Genomic DNA, 21,486 nt, shown 5'->3' with positions numbered 1-21,486 from the left:
TTATCTTTGACTAAGAAGTGAGTGCAGGAGGAGTGGTATCCTCTGGATGATGGGGTGGTAAAGCTAAACTTTGACGGGTCCTTCTTTTGACACCCTGGCCCTTTGGGTTCGGTGGTATTTTCAGAAGCTCGAATGGGGGATTTCGTCTTCATTTGCTGGTCCCTTATGTCACTTTGATTCAACCTCTGCCGAGCTCTGCGCTGTCATGGCTTGCAGATTTTCCACAACAATTTTCATGGTTTGCTTCATGTTGAAGGGGATTTCAGCAGCATCATTTGCTGATGTTGGGGAAGAAGAAGTCTACTTGGCTCCACTGGCTTGTTTTTCTTGAAATTTTGATCTTAGCTTGAATCTTGTCTGTAACTTGTCTCATATTTCTAGATCATCCAATGGTCATGCTGATATATTAGCTAATGATGGGTTTGGCCTCCAATCCCTCATTGCAAGGGTTTCCTTTCCTGATTGTATTCTTGCTTTTGGGCTTTGGAATGAAAAACACCCTTTCCTTGAAAAATTGATGAGGAAGGAGATAACTGTGATGAAAACATTGAAGAGGAAGCTGATTCACATAATGCTTTGGATTGTAGTCCTAGTTTGGTGAATAGAATTGTATCTAACACTTATAAACAGGAAAAGGATTTGGGCTCCAAATTTTAGTGAAAACTGAAGACTTTTGCCATTGATTTTGAGAGGCATTTCTTTACAATCGATTTCGAGAATCTAGATTCTAGTCTTCTACCTCTAGTAGGAGGTTAGAATTCTCTTTGGGCTTGATAGAGAGCTGATTATCCTGAAAAATAAGACACTCTTGATGATTTTAGACAAGATTTCAAATTCTTTTTAGAGGAACTGATCAGCCAACTTTAGAAATCAGTTTTCCTTAGTCATGAAGTTGTCGTACTGTGTGCGACAGTTCCAATCAGCATAGAGCCTTTGAAGCCTTGGTTTGTCTTTCAATCATGTATAAAAAATTGTAGACATAGTTCTTCTGGCACTGATAGAAAAAACTATACGAGAATAAAATACTTATCTGGGTTGACTGTTTTTGGAAGTCCCATGGCTCAGATCTAGTTTTCATTTGAGCTGTAGCAGTAGGAAAACCTAGGAATTTGCCTGATATCTTGTTGATGTTGAATTTTCTAGTCATGTGATGATGTGCATGTGGGGGTGGTTTTTTTTGTGTGTGTGTGTGTGAGAGAGAGAGAGAGAGAGAGAGAGAGAGAGGGTAGTTGATCCTACATTAATTTATAATCTGAAGAATCTTAGTTGAAAAGGATTCAAATGACCCACTGAGTAGCATCTCTCCTATAACTAGGACTTAAGTATAACTAGGAATGTTCTTGCCTATGTACTCAAACAATTGTCTTTAATTTCACTTGATTATACATAATAATCTTTCTTTTGATCCTCTGGATTTGCTAGGTTTTTTGCATTACTTATCTGAACACATAGTATACATCTCTGCCTAATAGCCATTCTTATAGAATGATAGTTCCTGTGGTCATGCAGCTTGATTTTAGCTCATACAGTGTTGATGATGAAGACTATAGTGGTTATGATTACAGTCTCTCTGGGCAGCTGTCTGAAGTAAGGATAGTATATTTGAATCGCTTTGTGCAGGAGGTACTTGTTAAACTGTACCTTTTTATTTTCTGAAATTGATGGGAATATTATCAAGAGGGAGGAACTGTACCCTGCTTGACTTGTAAGGACAACAAACCGAGGTCTTTACCATAGTGCCATGCTGGTATGCAGGTGATTAGTTACTTTGTGGGGCTTACTCCAGGTAATTCAAAGGGCCGGGTGAAACTGCAAGATCACAGAACCAACTCAGAAAAGTGGTTCACGACTGGGGAAATTGAAGGATCTCCTGCATTAAAGTTGGATCTTTCACTCAAAAAACCTATTATTGTGATGCCACGGAGGACGGACAGCCTGGAGTAATTTTCTATGCTTTACTATTAAATTCAATTTTGAAGACTGTTCTATGATTTTATGCTATTAATGAAACTGCGCTATGCTTTTATACCCGTTACTTTTAAAACTTTTTTTTTTTTTTTTTGTTGAGAAATTTTGAAGTGTTCTTCATCTTTGAATGAATGATTGGTATATTTTGTTGTAGTTATTTGGAGCTTGACGTGGTTCATATAACAGTACAAAACACATTTCAGTGGTTGTCTGGCAAGAAGGATGACATTACTGCAGTTCATTTGGAAATTCTTACCCTCTTGGTATGAGCGTTCCATCTCTTCTCATTCCCCCTCCCCCATCCGCCGTCACACACACGCTTTCTTATTCTTGATTGATTTCCTCAAAGAGACATGATATAATTGATTTGCATTTACATTTGGCAATTACTTTATGTAGTCTTTTGTTATTTACATTTGATAACTGCAAAAAATTGCTAAGAATTTCGTTCTATCTGTAATAAAACCTCTTCTGTACTCTTTTATCTTTCAATAAAATTTCATTCACCATTCATAAGATAGTTCTCCACACAATTTTGACAAACCTGATACTATTTTATCTAGATAGAGAATGTTCTGGTATTTTTGTTTTATAAACTTATCTTCTTTACCTTTTTCTTTTTTCCAATTTTCTTTTACTTTTTCCATTGAATCTGAATCGCATCTGAAAAGAAAAGAAAATCTTAGTCTTCTATGCATGCCTGGCACAATATGGGCTGTTCAACTTTTTGCGGCTTCTACAATATGCTTCCTTTGATCAAGTGAGCAGCTTGTTCTAATCTATGTGGATCTGAAGCTATGCACTGTGGCCTGTAGGTTGAAGACATAAACTTGAATGTTGGAGCAAGACTGGGAACTGGAGAAAGTATCATTCAAGATGTTAAAGGACTTTCTGTCGTCATTAGGAGATCACTTCGGGATTTGTTACATCACATTCCAGCCACTGAAGTTACCATCTTGGTAATTTTATGATTATTATAAATGCTGGTGGTGTCACTAATTGATCATTTGACACATGAACCATTTTCAACAACTCATGCACTGCAGGTACAAGAGCTGAAAGCAGCTTTATCGAACAGTGAGTACCAGATAATTACAGAGTGTGCCTTATCTAATTTGTCTGAGACTCCACACACTGTGCCACCGTTGGACCAAGGTGTTGAAACTACTCCAGCCAATGTGGATGACCCTGTTTCTCTTGATGTTGCTGAGCCTGAATCTCAAGACATTAAAACTTGGATTACTACAAAAGTCAGTGTCTCCATAGATTTGGTTGAGTTGTCCTTGTATTCAGGATCAACTAGAGATTCACCTTTGGCTACAGTGCAGGTACCGTTTATCTGCTGTCTTTCTATTGCAAACAGCCTCTTACATTTCAATCATGTAACTTACAATAGCTGTGTGTTTTCAAAATAATTAGAATTTCATTAAAATGAAGGAGAGACCTTTAAGTACAATGATCACAGAAGCTTGGACTGGCCTATCAAAGCAAGCCAGCTCAAAAAATAAACTAAAATAAAATATGACTACAACCTATCCTTACTTCCATCCCAAAAGAAACCAAAATAATCAGTCTTGCTCCATAGGATAAGAATCACTCTCAGTAAGGTGGGGTAGAGTAGCTCCCCTCCTTGACAATGAGTCAGCTATCTCATTCTCACTCCTAATACTGTGGTATAGGTGGAGGGGCTCCATCCTTGGCAATGAGTCAGCTATCCCATTCTCAATCCTAATAGTGTAGTACTAGCTTAGTTGCATTTCATGCTTTTTTTGGGTGTATTTCTCATATATCTGAAGGTAATGAGAGGTTTCATCATGTTGAGGCACAAATTATAAATTTCATAGCATATCCTTGAAAAATTCACAAAAACTATAAGACAGTTCAGGTTCATTTTTATGTCAGTTTTATCTGCAGACAGGTAGTTCAAGTTTTGTATCCAGCTTGTTTGGATATCTGATATTCTAATTTCTTGCTATCTTCTGTAGGTTAGTGGTGCATGGCTTTTATATAAATCTAATTTACTGGTGGAAGGCTTCCTGTTTGCTACACTGAAGGGTTTCCGAGTCATTGATGATCGTGAAGGAACTGTACCACAGTATAGACTCGCAATTGGAAAACCAGATTATCTTGAAATCGATTTTGTCAGTAATGTAGCTGAGGATAAGGATCAGCTCATGGCCCATTCCAAGGAAAATACAGAAAATGGTGAGAAAGTTGTTCCTAGCCTCACTATGCTAATTCTTGATGCCAAATTTGGCCAATCTTCAACACAAGTGTCATTGTTTATTCAAAGGCCACAGATGCTTGTCGCACTTGATTTTCTTCTGGCAATTGTTGAGTTCTTTGTCCCTACCGTTCGAGGTGTGCTTTCAAATGAGGAGAGTGATAACCTTTTACTTATCAGCAGTGCAATAATTTTAGATGAAGAAATCTATCGTCAACCTTCCACTGAATTCACTCTTTCTCCCAAGAGGCCTTTGGTAGTTGTTGATGAAAGATTTGATCATTTTGTATACGATGGAAAAGGTGGAACTTTATACTTGGAAGACAGTGATGGAATTGAACTATCCAAACCTAGTCCTGAACCTATCATTTTTGTGGGAAGTGGAAAGAGCTTACAATTTAAAAATGTGACAGTAAAGGTATCATTTTTATCATGTGCTCTTAGTTTATATTTGTTGGATTTTCGGAGCAGTTAATTCATTTATTCTAGTGTTCTCTTGCAGAATGGAGAGTATCTGGATTCATGCATTCTTCTAGGAACTAATAGTAGTTATTCTGCTTCAAATGATGATCATGTCTTCCTGGAAAGCAGAAGCTTTGATCTTCTTCAGAAATGTCCAGGGGAAAGAACAGAAACTGTTTCAGCTCAAAATGCTGAGGGTACTAGATCCATGGAATTTGTCATTGAGCTGCAGGTAACGTGTTTCTGATTAAGCATATATTTCTCTTCATTTTCATATTTTATTTTCATTAATCCCATTCACTCGAGCTTATTGAACTACTTTTTTTTTTTTTAGAATAGTGAGAATTGTATTTGTTAAGGAATAGTCCCACAAAGATTGGTGAGAACAAATCTGTTGAATTTATTAATTGGGAAAGAGGTTTCCTAAGATGGTTAGTCATTTTGGGATAGGCCTTCGACCCAACTTCACATGGTATCAGAGCAGGTATTTGTATGCAGGCCTCCATCCAAATTATCCACATGTAAGAGCCCAGAGGGCCAACACATGAGGCGGAGTGTTAAGGAATAATCCTACATGGATTGGTGATAACAAATATGTTGAGTTTATTAGTTAGGAAAGTGGTTTCCTAAGATGGTTAGTCATTTTGGGATAGGTCTTGGACCCAACTTCACAATATTAAAAGTAAGGAATGAAGCAGGAGAACTGAAATCACTGCAAATAAACAACTCTTTCAAAAATGCCAAAAAACAATGAACATAGAAAAGGATAAATATCAGTTATAAGAATATCTACAAACTCTGAACTCCGAAGTTAAGCGCGCTTGGGTGAGAGTAGGACTAGTATGGGTGACCTCCTATGCACGTGCGTCGTGCGATTTCAAAATCGCTAACGTGCTCCGAACATCCTCGAAATGTCTGAGCGAGAGAGAGCCAAACGGGCACCGTCCCCACGGCCGGTGACCGGATCCCCCCCGACGGACACTGTCACTTCGGTGGAGCTACTGCAGCCACCTTTGACGCCGATCGAAGACGCGACAAAGCAGCGCAATGCAAAACCAAGAGAGAACTTTCTTCCCTATGAGGAAGAAAATCCAACAGAAAGTCGGATAACTCAAACCACCACTTCGGTGAGCTTCCAAAGTCTTCGACGGAAGACCACGACACCTGTTGGACAACTGTCTCCCAATGGAAGAAGCATAATAATCTTTACCGTTTCAGCTACGGAAAATATAGAGTTACTATCAAGCGAGGCATTTCGAAATCTGGTCCGGTGATCCACATCACTTCAGCAGACAGATCAAAGCTCTCCTTCATCTGCATCCTAGCAAAAGCGATCTCTAGCTTCAGACTTCAGTTTCGAAGAGTGACCATCGAAACGAAAAGATCTTGCGAACTATGGTCATGGGATTCGATTTTCCTCTTCTTGGTGACCACCTTCCGTGGTCGCCGGGAATGTCGGATCACCCACAGAAAGAGAAGCTTCCGTTTTGGTGTGATTTTTCATTCCCGAGGCCACAAACTTGGGTTTTGGCTAGAACGAGGTAGTTGCAGCTCTCCAAAGGTTTTCCTCGGCAATGTTGGAACCAGAAAGTGAGTTGATCCTCCCCGGCGATGCCAGAGAGACCTTCCCACCCCTCCTCCTCGTGCTCCAACAACGCCAAACCACCTCTCCTCCTCGAGCTTCAACAACGACCTTTCCAACCCTTTTTCCCATACCCAACTACACCCCCTACCCCCCGAATATTCCTAGATGGGCGGCAAAAATTGACCCTCTCCATTCTAGTCCACACATCCCCCGACACCGTCATTTCCAGCATCCTTCAATGGCTTATTGACGAACTCCACCTCTCCTACACTCCCAGAATCTCATACCTCAGCTCCCAAACTTGGCTTGTTCATTTCGGAACCCAACAGAAGTCTTCTGTGACTCTTTCTCTCACACCTCACACCCCCTCAGGCATCACCGTGATCTCGGAGTGGCTCTCCTCGGCTCCTTCCGGCCAGTACGGTCAATGGGCTACTATCACTAACCTTCCTACTAAGCTCTTGCAGAAAGCGGTATTCTCGAGAGTCATCTCAGAGTTTGGCTCCATCATTGCTTGGGACCCACTCACCGAGCAATGACACTGTCTTGATGAGGCCCAGATTCTCAGCAACCCTCTTCATCCTTATGAAGGACACTTTCAAATGCATTATGGTGGACAATGCACGGTTCTGGATCCGTATCAGCATTGCAACTATGGATGATTTCAGAAATGTGGTCTCCAATACCATAGTCGAACCTCGTGAAATCCACCAGCCAGTCAATGCTTTGGGAGTAGCATCTCTGGACTCTGTCCCCCACCAGCAAAATAGATCCCCCATAGGCAACTTGGAAGTTGACATTGGAACTATTCTCGTTGACCCCAGGTTCTCATTCCCACTTATCAGCCACACCCACCCACCCATCCCAGTCCCCCACAGAAATTATTCCTGACCCTGCCAGAACTTATACCAACCCTCCAACTGCCATCCACCCTCCTACCTTATCCCTAGAAATAACCTCCCCCCCCACAAGCCCTCCTATAATTCACCCCCGAAGCCCTCACACCCCTCAAGCCATCCCCCAGATAATGAACTCTCCCTCTCCCTCACCTCCGAGAAATCCCCACCCCGAAAATTACCTCTTTGACACAGAGTTAGGAACCAGTGAGCGTGCTCCCCATGGTCACACACAAAATCTTTCTCCTCCTCCCCTTGCCACCTACCAACGCCGAAATAGAGGCCAGCTGAGACAACTTCTCCAGGGAGGACCCAGTGCTGCCACTCGATACCCCGTAATCCAGACACAGCAGGCTTCATCTTTCCAAAGCCGGGTGAAGAGCTCAAAAGTTTGTGGCTGCTCTCCAGTCAGAACAACATAAATATGACCCAGAAATCTGGGCCCAGATAGTGGAACTTTGCATGGTGATGGGCATCGTCTTCACAAAGCCTCTCCCGGGAGATAACCACCCATCTGAGAAGTCAAAGAAGAAGAAAATGATCAAGGATTATTCTCTCCTGGAAAGTCCGTGGAATTGGGTCTTTGCGTCGCTGCACCTCCATTCGGGACCTCCTTGCCTCTACCAAGGCAACTGTAGTTGTTCTTCAAGAAACCTAGGCGGCTTCTATTCCCCTTGGCTATATCCGAGAGTTGTGACCCCTCAAGGAACCCGATTGGGCTTTAGTGGATGCAGTGGGATCAGCTGGTGGCATCCTACTGGTGTGGGACACCAGTACCATAGAGGTGCTTGATCCTTGCTGTGGCACATACTCCCTTGGAATCAAGCTAAGAGACAAAGGTTTGGGGAACATTTGGTGTCTAGTGGGTATTTATGGCCCTACCAAACACCATGAGCGCCACCTTTTTTGGGTAGACCTCTTGAGGACTTGTCAGATGTGGTCTATTCCTTTGATGCTTGTGGGCGACTTCAACGTTACCCGCTTCTGCCATGAGAAATCCCCGCCATCTCGGAGAATCACAACCTCCATGAGGCTTTTTGCTGACTTTATTGGTTGCTGGGATCTGGACGAGATTACCTTATCAGGGAAGACCTACACTTAGTCAAATGGCAGACAACCCTCGGTCCTCTCCAAGCTTGACCGCTTCTTAGCCAACAATGATTGGCTCCAACTCTACGACAATGTCATTGGCAAAATTCTCAACCGAGTCGTCTCTGATCATTGGCCGATTATGGTGGACACCCATTTTGGCAATTGCCCCCTCTCCCCCCTTTTCAGATTCGACAATACTCGGATGGCGGACCCCTCTATCCGGTCCTTCTGGGAGGAAATGATCATTGCTGGCCCGAGCGGGTGGACCTTCCCAGTAAAGCTAAGTTGTTGAAGTCGTTGCTGCTGTCCTGGTCCTCCACGAAGAAGGCCTCTTCCTAGGCCAAGAGAGCCACTGCCCTTGCTCAGATAGCCGCTCTAGACTCATAGGAAGAGTCTAGAGGGCTCTCTTCTTTGGAAGTCACTCAGAGGTATGCCCTTCAAGGGCAAATGCAGTCTTTCGCCACAACAAGCTCGTGCACTGGAAGCAACGTGCAAGATTTAAGTGGTTCTCCGATGGGGATGCTAATACTAAATTCTTCTACACAATCGCCTCTGCGCGAAGAAGAGCCAACTGCATCACTACACTCAGCATCAATGGTGGATCGAACCCTTATTTCAGACTCATTGATGGATTTTTTTAAAGATTTATATTCTGCTCGCCAGCCAGTCCGCTCTTTCTTCCAAAGGGTTCACTTCTAGGCTTTTCCATCAGTTGTAGCTAGTCTCATCGAGCACCCCTTCTTCAGTCGGGAAATTGAAATTGCAGCCCTTGGTCTTCCTTTTGATCGCTCACCAGGCCCGGACGGATTTAACTGGGAATTTTATCATCGATGCTAGCTCTTCATCAGTGATAGCATTGCCTGTATGGCCCGCTCCTTTTATCAGCATATCATCAAATATAGAAGCCTCAGAGCGTCGTTTATTGCTCTCATCCCTAAAAAAGATGGGGCAAAACTCCCATCCGACTTCCAGCTGATCAATCTCACCATTAGTACAAGGTGATTGCGCGCCTCCTTGCTCATCACCTCAAGGCGGTTCTCCCTATTGCCATTCATCATGGCCAGAGTGCTTTTATCAAGGGAAGGAACATACTTGATTCGGCCATGACATGTCACGAGCTTATCCACCAATTTAAGGTTCTTAAGCTCCCCAGATTCATCCTCAAGTTTGACTTCAAAAAAGCCTTTGACAGAGTTAACTGGAAGTTTTTGGACACCCTCCTGGGGAAGATGGGATTCGGGGTAAAAATGGCGATTTTGGATCTAAAGCTACATCTCCTCTGCAAGCTACTCTGTCTTTCTCAACGGAACGATTTGTGGGTACTTTAAGGGAACCACGGGAATCAGACAGGGAGACCCCCTTTCCCCCTTGCTTTTCAATGTGGTGGCAGAATATCTATCCTCCTTGATCTATTCGGCTAAGAACATGGGATGACTCCTCCCCATGACAGACTACACAGCCTTTGATATTCCGATCCTCCAGTTTGCAGATGATGCTATTTGTTTCGGGGATGGTACTATGGATCAGATCAGAAAACTACGTGTTGTTTTGGGATTATTTGAATTGGCTTCTGCTCAGAACATAAACTAGAAGAAAACCACTCTTCTAGGTTACCACATCGATCCAGCTGGGCTTCGGAGTATGGCTGACTACTTGGGATGCTCCTTGGGAAATTTGCCAGTTACATATCTAGGGCTCCCACTTTTTGACTCTCGGCCTTCGGCGTCACTCTGGTCCCTCCTCATTGAGAAATTTGAGAAGAGACTAGCTACTTGGAGGGGTAAGCTTCTATCTACAGCGGGACATCTCACTCTCCTCAAGTCTTGTTTGGCAGGGCTGCCAAACTATCTGCTATTATTCATGCACTGTCTGGCCTCCGTTTGCTCCAAGATTGACGCCATCTGTCGGCGCTTTCTCTGGAGAGGATCAGAAGACACCTTCAGATATCATTTTGTTAGTTGGAAGGATATTTGCATGCCTCGTACCAAGGAAGGATTAGGCATCCGGCCTACGAAGGCAATGAACAAAGCTCTTATGCTCAAATGGATTTAGAACTTCAACATCAAGCATAACAACCTATGGAGAGATATGGTGAAATTTTACCTTCAATTTTCGAGTGCCTGGTGGAGAGAGGGTGGTGTCACTCGCCTCCTATCCTCGATATGGAAATCAATTTATAAGGTCCTCCCAGTATTCAGAGATGCTACTTCCTTTCACAAGGGCAACAGAAGGACCCTCCACTTCTGGTCGGATGAATGGTGCGGCCCCGCCCCCTCTCGGAGGACTTCCCAGGACTCTCTAGGGTGGCTAGGGACCTCTCTTGCTCAGTGGCTGATTCTTGGAGGGATCACTCGTGGAGTCTCTCGTTCCACTGGGGACTAAATGATGAAGAAACTTCGGTTTTTTGCTCTCCTATCTAGATTCAGCAATACTATTATCCAGGAGCATGCAGTTGATGAACTGACTTGGAAGCCCAACATTAATGGCCGATTCACTGTTGCTTCTGTCTACTCTCATATCAGAAAGCAAAACTACAGTATGCATGAGCACAAGGCAAACTTGGCTTGGAAGCTCTCAGCACCAAGTAAAATCAAGTTTTTCGTGTGGTTCGCCATCAGAGAACAGATCCTTACATCTGACAACCTTCATAGAAGAGGCTTCACAGCCCCTGATCGTTCTTGTCCCCTTTGTGGTGTATGCGATGAGACAGTCCAACATGTTCTCTGACACTAGATTTTCTTGGCAAGTCTAGATGAAGATTTTTCAAAAGATTGGGCTCCAAATGGGGCTACATCAGGACCTCTTCGACACCTATGAGATGGTTAGGGGGATCCGCCTTCCTCGGTTGGGAAAGTTAATTCTTTCGGCATGTCTTGCGCATGCCCCTTGGTGCATATGGCTCGAGCAAAATAACCGGAGATTAAACTCCAAAGCTAGCACCCCGAACAATGCGGCTTCACATGTTGTGGGCCTTATCTCGAGCTTCTTACATACTAGAAAGGAGTTTGTCGCTCTATCGGGTGTTTTCCTTCGAAAAAACTGGAGTTTGATCGCTCATATGATAGCCCCTTGTAGGACTCCAGTTAATGGCCATCTGGGATCCTCCCCCTTGCGACTATATCAAACTTAATTTTGATGGTAGTGTTATTGACTATCTTGGGCCAGTTGGAGCAGGTAGTGTTTTCAAAGGTAACAATGGAGACCCTATTCTTTCTTATGTTGGACCGGTGGGCATTGCTGATTCAAATACTGCTGAAGTAATTGTTCTTCTATTCGGCCTCCGAATCTTCAAGGAACGTCTCCATGGCAAGCTAATTATTGAAGGAGACTCAAAGATTGTCATCAGTTGTTGTTCAAAAGATAGTTCCCTCCTTTGGTGCCACTGGCCTATCACCAATTGTATTGCTAACATTGTGTTATCTATTCATTGTAATTGGAATCTTTTTTTTTTTTTTTTGAAAAAGATGTATATATATAAACAAGAAATACAGAAATTATAAAGAGGGAAGCATCTCCCTGACAACCAGCGATTGTAGGGTAGCTCCGTGTTTAGCAAGCGCATCGGCTGTCGAATTTGCGGATCTCGGAATGTGAGACCATATACAAGATAAAAATGAACAAATTTCAATAATCTCCCAAAAAATGTCCCAATGGTCCCACGGGGGAGGGGTTGCATGCTCGCACCATCCAATGACAACCTTCGAGTCCCCTTCAATATGGAGGGGACCTGTGCACTTATCTCGAAAAACACGGAGCCCATTGAGGAGACCATGAAGCTCCGCAGACGTAGAGTCGGTGATTCATAAAGGGCCGACAAATGAGTAAAGTTGGTTACCTAGGTGATCCGAGATAACCCCACCGAATCCTGAGAGTCCGGGATTACCGAGATAACCATCAAAGTTCAACTTACGGTAACCAGGATCAGGAGGGATCCATTCCTGCATAGTCCAGACATTTGTCCTCAAGTGCATCCTAGCCAAATTAAACCAGCTCTCACGGATAGGAATCCTCACAAATGAGGAGAAGGGCTTCTTCGTCAGGAGACTAAAAGAAATATGCCCTACCACTCGATCTGCCACCCGATCTGCTGATTCGATTTTACCTTCAAACCTTCTACGGTTGCGCTCATTCCATAGACCCCTTGGTATGAAACTAGCACAAGCTGAGAGCATCACCTTTCCGAGACCAGGAAGGGACATACCAAGCAGCAACTTACTGAATGAGAGCAAATCGGCTGCCATACAGAATTGAATCCCCAACATGCTAAGTATGAATGTCCACACCTTCCATGAGAAGATGCATTGAAGCAGAATGTGACTAGTGGACTCAACTTCTATATTGCAGAGAGGACATAAGGGGTCTACTGATGAATGACCTCTTCTTCTAAGCACGTCTGCCGAGAGAATCTTGTCGTGACAAGCACTCCACATAAAGAATTTAATCTTAGGAGCACATAGATGCCAAAAAAAAAAAAGATCTCATGATCCTGATGAGAAGCATTCCAACCATTGATGAAACTTAAAGCATATGATACTGAGAAAACGCCTTTTTTCTCTGGCCACCAAACAAGCTTATCTACCGCCAAAGGACGAATTTTTACCGTAGTTACTGAGTCCATCAGTCGACTAGCCTCTAACGCCTCGTGTGTCCGAAAGACCTCTTCTAGGATGAAGGTTCATACCACCCCCCTTGAAAGCATCTGCTACTGATATATTCCTATGGGTGGATAGGAGAAACAAGCTTCTAAAGGCATTCTGTAGCGGCTCCTGCCCTATTCATATATCATCCCAAAATTTGAGGGACCTACTATTTCCAACATAGAATCTGCAAGCAGCTGAAAATTTTGGAAGAAGTAGGTATAGTGCTCTCCAAATTGAAGATAAACCTCTCCGATTTTCCCCTGACATCCACCAATGAGTAATACCCCCAAGCTTGGCGATAACCATTTCCTTCCAAAGATTTGAGGAATGGGTATTGATTTTCCATAGCCATTTAAGGAGCAGAGCTTGGTTCATATCTTTGGATTTTCGAATCCCTAGGCCGCCTAAATTTTTTGGCAAACAGACTTCATCCCATTTGATCAGGTGATATTTAAAAGTATCGCTTGATCCTCTCTATAAGAATCTTCTTTTGAGTTTATCCATTATCTTACATATGGATGCAAGACAGGGCATAAAAGATAGAGAATAATTTGGAATACCTGCAATACAAAATTTGAGAAGGGTGAGCCTCCCCGCCTTACTAAGTAACCGCCCTTTCCAAGTTGTCACCAGGGAATCAATCCTCTCAACCACTAGATTCCAAAGACTTTTACAGATGCGGCCGTTGAATAATGGCAGGCCCAGATATGTGGACGGTAATTGGCTTGTTGTATAGCTATATATACTAACCATCTTTGTAAGAAGCTCAAGTCTAACATTAAACCCCGTTGGAGAGGTTTTTCTCCAATTGACTTTCTAGCCTGATGCTAACCCGAAAAGACCCAAAATCGCTTTGATCTCTCTGGCACCCTCAATGTTACCGATCCCAAATGTGATAGTATCGTCTGCATACTGAAGGATAAGGATATTAAAAGCTTCTTGAGGGCAATCGGAGGAAGCCATCCAAGGCTGAGTGCCGAGTAAAACATAGTAGAGAGAAATTCACCGATCATGTTGAAAAGAAGAGGGGAGAGTGGATCACCTTGTCTAATACTTTTGGACCCTTTGAAATACCCACAAACTGTGCCATTTTGGAGGACAAAATACGAGGCCGAGCCCACACAACTCCTGATCCAAAATCTCCATCTTTCTCCAAAACCCATTTTTTCCATGATCTCGTCGAGGAAGATCCAATTAACTCTATCAAGCGCTTTTTCTAAATCAAGTTTCAGCACAATTCTGGGCTCTTCATTACACTGGAAATGATCAATAAGCTCATGTGCAGCCATAGTGGAGTCTAAAATCTCTCTTACTTTTAGGAAAGCACCTTACCTTCTGTGTATGATAGTTGGAAGAAGAACTTTTAGACGATGAGCTAGAATTCTAGCAATGATTTTGTAGGCACTTGTGACGAGACTGATTGGTCGGAAATCCTCCGGCCTCTCAACACTAGCCTTCTTCGGGACCAAGGCAATGAATGACGCCCCGATACTGTGGAAGGTGACCCCATTTCTGAAAAAACCATGAATCATTTCTGAGATCTCCTTGAGCCAGGGCCAAAATCTTTTTAGAAAATCTCCATTGAAGCCATCAGGGGCCGGTGCCCTATCGCTTTCCATGCCTAGAACAGTGCGCTCAATTTCCTTGGCCGAGAAAGGAAGCTCTAATAGAGAAGCGGCAGTTGGAGATAGCTGAGAGAATCTGATGTGCTGCAATTTAGGCCTATTGAAGCATTCTTCCGAATATAGGTGTGTAAAATACTTCAGCAACACATTAGTAATCGCGGTCTGACACGACGTTACCTTATTATTAATACATAATGAGGTAATTCGATTGGACCTATGCTTTGCCGAAGCCACGACATGAAGGAATTTTGTATTGGCATCTCCTTCCTCCAGCCATTTAAATCTAGCATGTTGCTTCCATTGGATTTTCTCTTGATGAAGGATAGAATTGAGTTTAGAGTTGAGAGAGACTCTGGAGGAATACTCCTCCGAAGTCAAGTACCTTTGTTCCTTGGCAAGGTCCAAATCCGGAATCTGAGCAAGGAGAGAGGACTTTTCAGCAGCCAACCCGGTACGGTGGCAGGTGGCCCATTCCTTGATTTTTTGCTTTTAAGAATCGAAGCTTCAGAGGGAAGGCCCATTCTCGTCTGCCCAAACTTGGGCCTTCCGACCACCAACCATCAATAAGGTTAGCAAAAATTTTCGCAAAAGCCATGAGTTCTCTAACCTAAAAGGAGAAGGTCCCCATTTCTCAAGAGAAGTAGTTACCATGATTGGCCAGTGATCTGACCCAACTTGTTGAGAACACGACCCGAGACATTTGGTTGATAAATTGGCTAAATTCGGAACTTCCCCAGCCATCTCTCATTGTTTGGGAAGGCTTCCCCCCTTTGTAATTTGCTCTCTTGAGCTTTTGTCTTAATAAAATTCAGCATCATTTAAAAAAAAAAAAAAAAATCTACGAACTCTCCAGTGCAATTGAGAAAGAAGATGAAGGAACTCCTGAGCAGGAAAGGTTAACCACTATCCCAAGGATAAGAAATACTCTCCAGCGAGTGAAGAAAGAAAATAGCCAAATGGGCCAAACGGTCCACCACACTGTGGGTACTTCTCAAAGTATGCTTCCACTGAAGAGACCCTACAACATAATTCTGTAATCCATCGTGGAAATGCCAAAATTTCCATGGAGGCTTGGTGCCTAAGGAGACCCACCAGATAACCATAGTTTGAGTCGCCCTCAATTACTGGCAGCTTATTAAAATGCTGTTTATAGATCTTTAGTTCACAGAGCGGAGCCCGAATCTTTGTTTCCGTGGAGTAAATTCTTCAAAAGGAGCAGAGTATACCCTCAAGACCTGCCCCAGATAGTCACAGAAGACTCCCCCACCTTCAACTGGGTCTGGGTTCCCTCATGAGCTATCATTTGAGCTGTAGCCATCCTTCTAGAGGTGGTTTCCAGGGGATACCTGCCTACCTACCTCTAGGGTCAGCAAAAGTGGCAACTTCATTCCAGTGTAATCTCAAAAAAGTGCTAGGGCTTAACCTGCCTACCTCTAGAGTTAAATACTTACCCTTCCATTTGGAAAATCTTCCTAGGAGTTTTTCCACCATTGGGGTCCACAGGTGCCTTGTGATCCCCTGAATAAATAGAGGCAGACCAAGGTACTGAATTGGACGGGAGGCAGGCAATCTGATATTTCCTAGGGTTGCAGCCAGTTGGCTTGTACCCCACCATCCAAATTCATAGCAACAAGGACAGACTTAGCTTACTTGACCCTTTGCCTTGACACTAGCTCATAAATTGATAGTACCACCCCCCCAAGACCCTGTCTACTGTCTTACCCCTCCCCTTTCTGACAGTGAGTCCTCATCCTCCTCATTTGTGACCAATCGGCCCAGGTGTCCCACCTTTGACGGCCCTCGCCACCACAATTGGCCACCTACTAGCTCCTTCATCGCACTGCTGTCCGAGCTCCCCCTCCTGGGGAATTCAGTTGCCCACCCCACTTCCCGGGGGAAATGGTTCTTGAAAATTTTTGCTTCCCCTCGTCGGATAACGGGAACCTACAGTTCTACTTGGCTCTGCAGACTGAGTGCCATCAGTTTGATGAAGAAACATGAAGTCGTATATCCGAGCTGGCTAGAAGAATGGGAGTGGTATACAATGATAACCTCTCCAGTGGCAAGGCCACATCAGGAGTTAGCACAGAAGGCAAGAAATGATTGTTCTCTCATGGAATGTTCGAGGGATTGGATCTCCTAGAATGTGAGCCACTGTTCGGAATCTTTTATCTTGAAGTCACCCATCTATTGTAATTCTCCAAGAATCTAAATGTCAAAATCCTGCGAATTCCATTGTGCATGATCTCTGGGGTTGTAGTAATTTGGAATGGCTTGCTATTAATGCAATTGGTTGTTCTGGTGGCCTTTTTCTTCTTTGAAACTCCTCCGTGGTTGAAGTCTTACATCATGTGACTGGTTCCTTCTCTATCACAATTAAGTTGCGCGACAGATTCACTTGGGGGCTAGCTGGCATTTACAGCCCCACCAAATACCAGGAACACCGCTCCTTTTGGGATGAGCTTTCTGATCTTCTACCTCATTGGCCCATTCCCTAGCTCCTTGTCGGGGACTTTAATGCGACCAACTTTTGCAACGAGAAGTCTCCCCTTGTCTCCAGAATTTCTATCACCATGAGGCAATTTGCTAACTTTATTAGCAGCTTTGAATTGGAAGAAATCAGCCTCTCTAGCAAGACGTTTACATGGTCTAACAGTCAACGGCCTCCCATCCTCTCCAAGCTTGATCGCTTCCTTGCCACTAGTGACTGGCTTAGGCTCTATGGCAACACATGTGGTTCGGTCTTGAGCCACGCTGACTTTGACCATTGGCCCGTTCAGATTGACACAAACTTGATAAATGGGGCCTTGCCCCCTTCAGGTTTGATAATTCCAGGTTGATGGACAAGCACTTTGCTGACAACATCACCTCTTGGTGAGAGGCTTTTGGGGATCCTAACTATGATGACTGCTCGCTCCCGTGTAAGTTAAAGCGTTTCAAAGAAAGCTCAAATCTTGGTCCTCAGAATGTCGCCTTAATGTGATTGAGGAACAAAGGTGCCTTACCTATGCTGAATTTTCCAATTGCATCTCCCTTCAATGCAGTTTTCAAACTATTCTTCACACCGAACTGGTTCAGTGGAAGCAAAGAATCTGCTTCAAGTGGTTGGCCAAGGGTGATGCTAACACAAAGTTCTTCCATGCTATCGCCTCGGCCCGCAGGAGGACCAACTGGGTCACTTCCTTGTCTGTAGACAATGAAGTAACCTTGGATAGGGCCTCCATTATTGATGCTCTTCTCAGTTTTTTTACAGATCTCTACAAGGAGGAGTGCCATTACCGACCCCGCCTTGTCAGCCTTCATTTCACCTCGATTTCTCCTATCTTGGCGACATTCATCAGCTCCCCTTCTCTGAGTTGGAGGTTGAGGATGTGGTCTTGGGGCTCCCTCAGGATAGGGCCTCGGGGCCCGACGGGTATAATGGGGAATTTTACAGGGCTTGTTGGCCCACCCTGAGAACGGATATCATCTCCATGGTCGGCAGCTTCTTTGATCATGGAATCACATTTAAGAGTGTGGGTGCTTCCCTTATTGCTATGGTTCCAAAGAAAGCTAGCATGGAGGGCCCTCATGATTTCCAGCCGATCAGCCTCGTCTCAAGTCCGTACAAGACCATCGCCTGCATCCTGATTCATTGCCTCAAGGTTGTTCTTCCTACCATCATCCACCGGGGTCAGAGCGCTTTTATTAGAGGTCGTGACATCCTTGATTCAGCTATGACCACGCATGAGATTGTGGATCACTTCGCCAAGATGGGTCGGCTGAGGTTTGTCCTCAAGCTTGACCTTGAAAAGGCTTTCGACCGGGTTAGTTGATCCCTCTTGGATGACATTATGCAATGTATGGGGTTCAGAGAGAAATGGAGGTTCTGGATCCGCTTGTAATGGAAGACTGATAGGATGTTTTGCGAGTTCCCCTTCCAAACTTCCTTGGATCGGGTGCGGGTACCATCATTTTGTAAACAGATTGAAGCTGAATACTTTGTCTCATCTTAGGACCTGTTATACAACTTCTCTCTGTCCTTTCTCTTCTCTGGCTTTTATATAGTCTTTTTTTAATAACGAAAATTTATAGCTCGAGTTCCTATTGATCTTTAGGTTTGCATAAATTACTTAATTTACCAATCAATATTCTAAGTTTCTTTTGTAGAATACAGTTATTTAGAGAATTTTCATAACTATTTATATCGACTGTGTCATATATATCTGCAGGCAATTGGTCCAGAACTTACATTTTACAACATTTCAAAGGATGTTGCAGATTCGATGCTTTCCACTAAGCTCTTGCATGCTCAGTTGGATGTATTTTGCAGGTAAGGTCGTTGATGATGTTTATGCTCTCTCTTATTGTTTTCTTCTTTTTTAGTTTGTTGCACATAGTGGATGTTATTGCTTGCTGTTCTATTTTTGCAAAAATGGGAAAGGCTTACTGTAGTCCTTTGCTTTCATGGTATTTTGCACATTTTCTACCCTAATTTTCTTTTTATTTTTTTACAGGCTTGTATTGAAGGCTGATACTGTTGAAATGATTGCTAATGTCATTGGATTAATGATGGAGAGTGAAGGAGTTAGGATAATAGAGCCTTTTGATACATGTGTAAATTTTTCTAGCATCTCGGGAAAGACCAATATTCACTTGGTTATTTCTGATATATTTATGAATTACTCATTCAGCATCCTTAGATTCTTCTTGGCGGTAGAGGAAGACATTTTGGCATTTCTGAGGATGACATCCAAAAAAGTGACAGTTGTCTGCTCTGACTTTGTTAAAATTGGAGTTGTGCAGGGTACGGTCATTATAAATTTTTCTTTTTGGAGTGCACTTTTAAGTTCAATTTTTATATATGGCTGGAAGTTTTGGCCCAACTCCAGATGTAGCCTCACGTTTGCCATTTATCCAGATTGGCCCATGGTTAAAATCTTGTGGCAAGGTAGAGCTTCCCATTAGTATTACCTATTAGAACAAGTTAGGGATTAAATGTCATGCAAAATGATTATTCTATCCTTTTGGAAAAAAATGTAGAAATTATATACAGGGGGAGAGGTGGCCCCGGCTCCCATTTCATCTAATTACATGGAAAGGGTAGAAGGGCATCATTTCCCTCCCCTTCTCTTCCAAGTAAGCAGATACCCACTTCCCCTCTTTTTCTGGTGTAGGAGTTCCTCATATGCTGTAAGGGGGGCTGGTGGTGGGAAGCCCACCAATGTCTTTACTGATGTGCTTTTTCTTTGGTAAAATTGCTCATGACAATTTAGATGGTGGTAATGTAGATAGCTGACTGGTTGTCCCATTCTAGGACCTTGGGCTTTCTGCTTGGGTACCAAGAAATATTCATAATGAATTTAACCAAAATAACTCACAAACTGACTGTGCCAGCGCCATGTATTCTGGTTCTGGACTCACCCCCCCCCCCCCATCAAAAAAAAAAAAAGACGCAATACTTTGCTGTGGATTTTTTTTGACAATTTGGTGGACAGCCTTTTCTGCACTTTTCTTGTAATCTTCAAATGTCTATGACATTTGTATAGATGACCTTGGCCTAGAATTTCTTCAAGTGTTTCTGTGGAGACCAGTCTCATAAAAGATTGTGAGTGATTCACAAACTAATATAAGATTTGGGTGGGAGTCTCCACTCTACGCTTGAGCTTTGAGTTGGATATGTTTCTTTGTGGAATTAAAGCAGGTGTTCTGTGCATCTACCCAGAATGATACATGTGTTTGGCGCGTTAAAGAAGGCCCACACATGTGAAGAAATGTTAAGAATAGTCACAAAACATAGGATTTAGAGTGACTCAGCCTAGTATACAACTTGGGATGGCCTCTTTACTTTGGGGTTTTGTGTTTGATGCTTTTTTTTTTATGAAATGTGAATTTATTAAGAGAACAAAAAGGAGCTAACTCCTGACAACAAAAGATTGCAAGGAGGCTCCTTGTTTGGCTAAACCATCAGCCACAGAATTCGCTGATCTCGGAATGAGAGACCAGAAACAATAAAAAAGATTAACAATATCCTTGTGTTTGATGCCTTACTCTGATGGTTATGTTGCAGATTTGAAAAGCAACCGTGTTTTTGCCTTTTGGAGGCCACGTGCACCTCCTGGTTTTGCTGTTCTTGGGGATTGCTTGACACCACTGTGAGTAATTATTTCCCGCAATATTTAAGAAACTTATAAGTCAAATGTATTTTTTTTTTTTTTGTAGTGATCCAATTTGCGTTCTGTTTAACGCTTGTTGATGATTAATGATCACTTTAAAAAAAACCGAAATTGTTATAAGAACTATAGTGTTATACATTTTGAAACTTTAAAAAATTGCTCTGTAAAATGTGTTGCTTTTCTGTGATGGTTTTTTGAGTGATGATTTTCTTAATTCATTTCAAGCTCTTAATTTTATTGTGTTGACTTTCTATATTGCTGGCATCTTGAGATTGTGTTATTTATTTGTATTTTGTGTTTCTGTAGCTGTTGACAGATTCTGATCTGTTGACATTATATTTATGGAGTAAATATAAATGTTTTTTGAGGAAAGTAAATATAATAGATTGAGAAAGAATTCTGTTGACTCTTGCTTTGTGTCATAGGAATGAACCACCTACAAAAGGAGTTATTGCAGTCAATACAAGCTTTGTGAGAGTCAAGAGACCTGTATCTTTCAAGCTTATTTGGCCTGCTTCAGTATCAGATAACACCCAAGACAATACCTATCATCATTCAGTGAGGACTGCATCAGATCCTGATGCAAATGGGAAAAGCAATGATTGTTCAATTTGGTACCCCATAGCACCTCCAGGTTATGTAGCTGTTGGCTGTGTGGTTTCAGCAGGAAAAAGGCAGCCGCCACTTGCTTCGGCTTTGTGTGTCCTAGCTTCTCTTGTTTCACCTTGTGCTCTTAGGGACTGCATTGCACTATGTTCTACTGGAAAGTATGTAGTTCTCTCTTTCTCTCTCCCCCTCTCTTTCTCTTTCTCTTTTTGTAAGGTTCTTCTATTTGATGT

General features: G+C 42.9%; 1 protein-coding gene across 3 annotated transcripts in view; it reads left to right on the top strand.

The window, feature by feature from the left end:
- LOC137935068 (uncharacterized) overlaps positions 1–21,486 on the top strand; it is an 82,878-nt gene that overhangs the window by 31,735 nt on the left and 29,657 nt on the right. For all 3 annotated transcript variants that reach the window (XM_068779711.1, XM_068779712.1, XM_068779710.1), the window contains exons 27-37: positions 1,510–1,623; positions 1,756–1,940; positions 2,123–2,231; positions 2,784–2,927; positions 3,015–3,296; positions 3,954–4,610; positions 4,695–4,886; positions 18,704–18,804; positions 18,989–19,278; positions 20,542–20,626; positions 21,073–21,414. In XM_068779711.1, coding sequence (XP_068635812.1) covers positions 1,510–1,623; positions 1,756–1,940; positions 2,123–2,231; positions 2,784–2,927; positions 3,015–3,296; positions 3,954–4,610; positions 4,695–4,886; positions 18,704–18,804; positions 18,989–19,278; positions 20,542–20,626; positions 21,073–21,414 — 2,501 coding nt within the window. The remainder of the gene's footprint in view (positions 1–1,509; positions 1,624–1,755; positions 1,941–2,122; positions 2,232–2,783; positions 2,928–3,014; positions 3,297–3,953; positions 4,611–4,694; positions 4,887–18,703; positions 18,805–18,988; positions 19,279–20,541; positions 20,627–21,072; positions 21,415–21,486) is intronic.

Source organism: Aristolochia californica, unplaced genomic scaffold (assembly GCF_029961685.1).
Source record: "Aristolochia californica isolate CCGP_79_NKW_82.1479 unplaced genomic scaffold, dmAriCali1.0.hap1 SCAF_6, whole genome shotgun sequence".
NCBI lineage: Eukaryota > Viridiplantae > Streptophyta > Magnoliopsida > Piperales > Aristolochiaceae > Aristolochia > Aristolochia californica.
Note: the sequence above shows the minus strand (reverse complement) of the source record. Positions and strands in the feature narration are given on the sequence as shown.